This window comes from Capsaspora owczarzaki, assembly GCF_000151315.2.
Source record: "Capsaspora owczarzaki ATCC 30864 unplaced genomic scaffold supercont2.4, whole genome shotgun sequence".
Lineage (NCBI taxonomy): Eukaryota > Filasterea > Ministeriida > Capsasporidae > Capsaspora > Capsaspora owczarzaki.
Window position 1 is genome coordinate 1,538,317 of NW_011887295.1, and position 5,363 is coordinate 1,543,679.

The 5,363-nt window shown below is 54.1% G+C and overlaps 2 protein-coding genes across 2 annotated transcripts; both read left to right on the plus strand.

Moving 5' to 3' along the window:
• Positions 1 to 406: 406 nt before the first annotated feature.
• CAOG_08684 (hypothetical protein) lies at positions 407 to 2,197 on the plus strand (the record flags this gene model as incomplete). The annotated part of the gene is made up of 1 exon (XM_011271993.1): positions 407 to 2,197. One exon carries the CDS (start codon positions 407 to 409, stop codon positions 2,195 to 2,197), a length of 1,791 nt encoding a protein of 596 aa, XP_011270295.1.
• A 411-nt stretch (positions 2,198 to 2,608) lies between these two features.
• CAOG_08685 (hypothetical protein) lies at positions 2,609 to 5,299 on the plus strand (the record flags this gene model as incomplete). Its single annotated transcript, XM_011271994.1, has 11 exons — positions 2,609 to 2,773; positions 3,180 to 3,223; positions 3,350 to 3,446; positions 3,523 to 3,609; positions 3,713 to 3,877; positions 3,962 to 4,061; positions 4,148 to 4,225; positions 4,334 to 4,576; positions 4,669 to 4,762; positions 4,853 to 5,253; positions 5,283 to 5,299. The coding sequence occupies 11 exons, from the start codon at positions 2,609 to 2,611 to the stop codon at positions 5,297 to 5,299; spliced, it is 1,491 nt and encodes a 496-aa protein (XP_011270296.1).
• Between the last annotated feature and the right edge of the window lie 64 nt (positions 5,300 to 5,363).

Sequence of the window (5,363 nt, forward strand, 5' to 3'; positions counted from 1 at the left end):
CACACTCCTATCGGGAGACCAACTTCCATCAGCGACCACATCGAGACTCATTTTACCGTCCCTCACTAATCTTTCGCCACAAACGCCTCGCTCGCCCTTGATCTCTCTTCGCGCCGAGTCCAGTCAGACCGCCTCGACAGCGGCGGGAGCGACACTGACATCGGCAACAACACCAACCAATCCCTCGGTCTCGTCACCTCCACCCAAATTGGATCTGGGATCCAGCACGTTCGTCAAACCGTCCAATTCATCACCTCCACCTCCATTGGATCTGACAGCAAGCACACCGGCAACAGCAGCGGCACCAGCACCAGCAGGGACGCCCTCTTCCTCAGAACTCCCGCAATTGCCTTCGTCCCCCAAAAGCTCAACGCGGCGGGTGTCAGTACAGCTGTCGCCAGGACCCATGTCGTCGACGTCCTTATGGCTCGCTGCTGGAAGCTCGATCGAGTCGCAGGACGGCAGCGTTCAGGTCACGCATCGTGCACAGCCGCCGCGACGCGCCTCGTCCATCTCCAGGCGCGTCATCCGGTCCCGCAAAACCGCCATTCCTGCATCGCCCTTGTACGTGTTTGATCGGACTGTCGGCTTTTGGGGCCTGCTGAACTCGTGCGGCGAGGAGCGGGAAGAAACGGCGTCCCACATTTCCGAAGCGTCGTCACAGCGAGCCTCTCGACGGCCACCCGTGCGACACGCATCGACTGCCGCTGATGGGAGGCCCGTGCTCAGGGCGAGTCTCCTTCACGCGCAGCGCATGAGTATGGTTGACAACGGCACGCGCGACTTTGCACGCGACCAGCTCCCGCCACACTCGGGTGGACAGCCCCGACCACTCTTGGAGGACGAAGCTGATTCTGAAGGCCATCGCGACCAACAGCGTCTGTTGCGAGGTTCTGCGTCATACAATGTTTTCCCTGCCGCTCAGGATGAGCCCCGCGACACTTTTACAGCCAACCATGAAGCTCCGGGTTTGCCAATCACTGATGCTGAATCCGAGCCACTATCGTTCATCGACCGACGTGCTTTGTCCATGATGATGCAGGGAGACTCTGGTACTGCCATGGCTGCTGGAAGTGCCCCAAAGCAGCTCAAAGCAACAAAACAGCGTGTGCTACACGGCTCTGCATCGTACACCGCCTTCCCGGCAGGCCCCGGCCTCCCAGGATCGGCGCAGCCGATCGTCAACGACCTGAACTCGAATGCTGAGCTTGATGTTCAACGCGGAGCTGACCGTCCTGGATCGGCCACGTCCACATCGGCAGCCGTGTCGGAAAGTTCGAGCCGTCCGCCTTGGCAATGGCCCGAGGCTGCACCGACACCCAGCGAGCCTAGTGCCCCGACACCTCTCGTCACTGCGGGGCAAATGAGCTCTGCAACGACAGGCGTGCGCAACAGCCCTTCGCAGTCCTCGCTTGGGGAGTTGATTGACCGACGTAGCTCGAGCCCTCGGCGCTCGTCGTACGTCCCATCGGTGCAAATGACGTTTATGGACGATGCCTACCTGCTGATGGAGGCGCTCGAAGAGCTGCTACGCGGGAACAATATTCCGTTTTCAGAGGTGGATGCGTTTCGAGTGGTCGTCCAGCCTGCCCCTCGCGTCAGCCTGGATGTCGAGGTGTGCCAGCTGCCCACCTCCTTGTACGCCGTGCGCTTTTCACGACTCTTTGGCGAGACCAACCAGTTCAAGTTGTGGTGCACCTACATTTTAAATCTGCTCGCGGCACGTTGGCGCGAACAAGGCCGCGCAAGCGCACTTCCTGCCCGATGGTCTGCTGCGGATCGAGTGCCTCCAGTTCCCACGGTCGGCTATCCGACGGCGCAAACCCTCAGCGATCTTGGCGCACCCGAGCGTTTGCTCGTTCAGAGCACCTCAACAGACAAGGCAGGCTTGAACGCCGATGGTGATGAGACGACATTGACGAAGAGTGATTCGGCGTCCAGCACGATTAGTGCGTCGAGTGCTGTTGGCACATTGACGCCCACCATCTCGCCCGCCGCTGCCCGCACTCCGCGCGTGGCGTTGATCTCACCTCGCCACACCTCGGTCATTCTTGCGTCGAGCCCAATCATCGACGTCGTCGACAGTCGTGATGTGTCCCAGCCCGAATCTGCCTCTCATTCTCCCTCACCCCATACCTCCTCATTCCTCGTTGCGCCCAACGAGCATCGTCGAGCGCACTCCGAGTCGTCAGTTTAAGAGCAATTTGTTTTGCTGCGTTAATTTTGGTGTGGCTTTTTTTTGTGTTTGTGTGTTTGTGTGTGCGTGTATTCTCTCGCTTTTTTCGTGTGGTGTGTTTGTGTGTGTGCGTGTCGTTTCTGCGGAATTTTGTACTTTATCATTACTCCATTTCTGCAACTTGTCTTGTTTTGCGTGTTGTTGATTGGAGATGGAATCCGACCCAAAAGATTTGAGGGAGAAGTTTGTGAAATCGCTGTGCACCCTCGCCACCTCCGCAACCCCTGCGAACGTGTTGATATTGTACTTTCGTCTATATGTTCAGTCTGTATTTATCAACAGCATCGTCAAGTTATTCCAGCACTTTTCGTCGTGTCAGTCTATCTTTTTTTTTTTCTTTTTTTTTTCTTTTTTTTTTCTGTTTTTGTTCAAATGCGTTTTGCGGCACTCTTGTTCGCATTCGCGTGCTGCTGCGTTGCTGCTGCTGCTGCCGCCGCGGCTCAGCCTTACCAGCCCAACTGGCAGTCGCTGGATTCGCGTCCCATCCCCGACTGGTACGACCGTGCCAAGTTCGGCATCTTTATTCACTGGGGAGTGGTAAGCGTCGTTCATTTCAGCCGTTGGCTCTTGTTCCATTTTGTCAAAATCCCCCTTTCGGCTCCCCTACCCACCCCATCCTCCTCATCCCGTCGCCTCGCTCTACTCTTGCACAAGGCGTATTTGCACCAATACAACCTCCTTCTTCCAAAGCGCACTGAGTGCAATGGTGTGCTGGCACAGCGCTCGTGGTCGTTGCACATTTGAGCAGGAATCCAATTTGGTGTGACTTCTGTCATATCGGTTCCGCTGAGCATTTGAGCGACATTCGCGACCATGAATATTAATACTATTGTTATTATTGGATGTTATTATTATTGTTGTTATTGTTGGATTTATTGCTGCCATTCCAATCATTGCCTCTCAGTTCATCTTTTGCTTCTGCTATTTGTGTTTTTGTTGGCAGTACTCTGTTCCCGCTTGGTCAGTCGTTGGCGATTATGCTGAATGGTAAGGTCGCGCTCTAGTGTTGAATTGCATCGATCCTTGATCGAGGGAATTTTGACGCTACCCCCTGTGTGAAGTGAAGAGTTTGCTCGCGCTCAACTATCTTTTTGCGATTGGCACTTGACTCAGGTACTGGGAACGCCTCGAAAGCGACACGACTGGTGTCTACCAGGCCTTCCACAACAAGACCTACGGTCCGAACTTCAAGTACCAGGACTTTGCTGCTGTAAGGATCATGTTGTTTCAAGTCGTGTTGGTTGCCAGATTTCCACAACTGCGACTGACGCCACTTCCTTCTACAGATGTTCAAAGCCGAGCTGTTCGACCCGGATACCTGGGCTGATGTGATTGCACGATCTGGCGCAAAGTATGTCGTTCCCACGAGCAAGGTAGGCATTGAGAGCTCAGTTTGTGTTTTGTAATTTTTGGTCAAGTACAATCGCGTTGAGCCTTGAATAACTGTGTACAACTTTGAAAATTGAATATCATCAGCACCACGAAGGCTTCACCAACTGGCCAAGCTCGGTTTCCTGGAACTGGAACAGTGTTGATGTTGGTCCTCATCGCGACATAATTGGCGAGCTGTTCACCGCCTTCCGCAAGCGCAATCTGCACGCCGGCATGTACTTTTCATTGTTTGAGTGGTACAACCCGCTGGTATGGTGATTTCGATCCTGTTGAGACGAGATTTTGTTTTTTTTGTTTGTTTTTTTCTCACTTGCGGATTGTTGACGACGCCAGTACACTGGACCGAATCCTGAAGAGTATGTGGACGAGATCATGACTCCTCAGCTTCACGACATCATTAACACGTACCAACCTGACCTGCTCTGGACCGATGGTGAGCGGCAATGGCCAAAACGATTTTGGTCGCCATTTTTTAAATGCCACAAACTCATCTTATCATCCATCCCACAATCTGTGCAGGCGAGTGGATGCAAAACTCGTCGTTCTGGAAGTCCCCCGATTTCCTGGCTTGGCTGTTTAACTCGTCTCCCGTCAAGGGTAGGTGCTTTCTCATTTGTGGCTCGCAACGCAACGCAGTGAGTGTAGTGAGTAGTGAGTGTCTTGGTGGCTCAATCCTTCATTGCCCTCTTTTTTCGTAACGACCAGACAAAATTGTCATCAACGACCGATGGGGAGAAGAGACACGCGGTGTGCATGGCGGCTTTTACACTGCCGAGTACAGCGCGCAAGTTTTCCTCAATCACAAGTGGGAGGAAAACTCGGGCTTGGATTTGCACAGCTTTGGCTACAACCGCATGACCCCCGCCGAACTCTATTTGACTGCCCTGGATGTCATTACCCTGCTCGTTCGTTGCGTTTGCAACGGTGGCAACTTGCTTCTCGATATTGGTACGTCTTCGTCGTTCGGTGCAAAGTTCGGATTGTCCAGCCCCATCTTACATGCGTTGTACTATCCGATATGTTTGTTCAACCTGTTGTAGGACCGTCGGCGGATGGCCGCATCCCTGAACTCCAGCAAGAACGCTTGTTGGAAATCGGTGCGTGGCTCGACATCAACGGCGAAGCCATTTACAAGTAAGCTGTGCCTGTCTTGGGTTGCTCGAATCACTTTGGTTGGAGATTTTGCAAACTCACAAACCCATTTTTCAAACCTTGGCTACGCAGCACGAGCATCTGGACGGTGCAGCAATCCGAGCTGGTCTTCCCTTTCAACTACAGCAGCCCGGCCGAGCCTCGATTCATCTCGCGCCGCTACGCTGATATCAACAACTTTGAAATTCCGGCCGGAACCAGCTCTGATACGACCGTGCTGCTTGGAAGCGGCGTCAAGACGTACGAGGAATGCCAGTACCTGTGCACCAAGAATTCGACGTGCCTGTCCTTCACCTGGTACTCGGCTGCCGTCACGAACGGATTTGCGCTCATGTGCTACGGCCGCATCGATGAAGCGTACGAGCCTGCGTCGCTGGTTGGTGCCTTCAGCGGCCGCATGGAGTTTTACCGCGTGTCGTACACCCAGAATGTCGAAACTCAGCTGCTCTATGCCATCGTGCTGCCATGGCCTGGTGCTAGCGTCATCCTCCCATCCGATCAGTACCGCGCCAACTTTGACCGTGGAGTTTGTGGGCTTGGAGGAACAGCTCCACTTCCAGGCAGGTCTCGGCCAAGTGGCCAT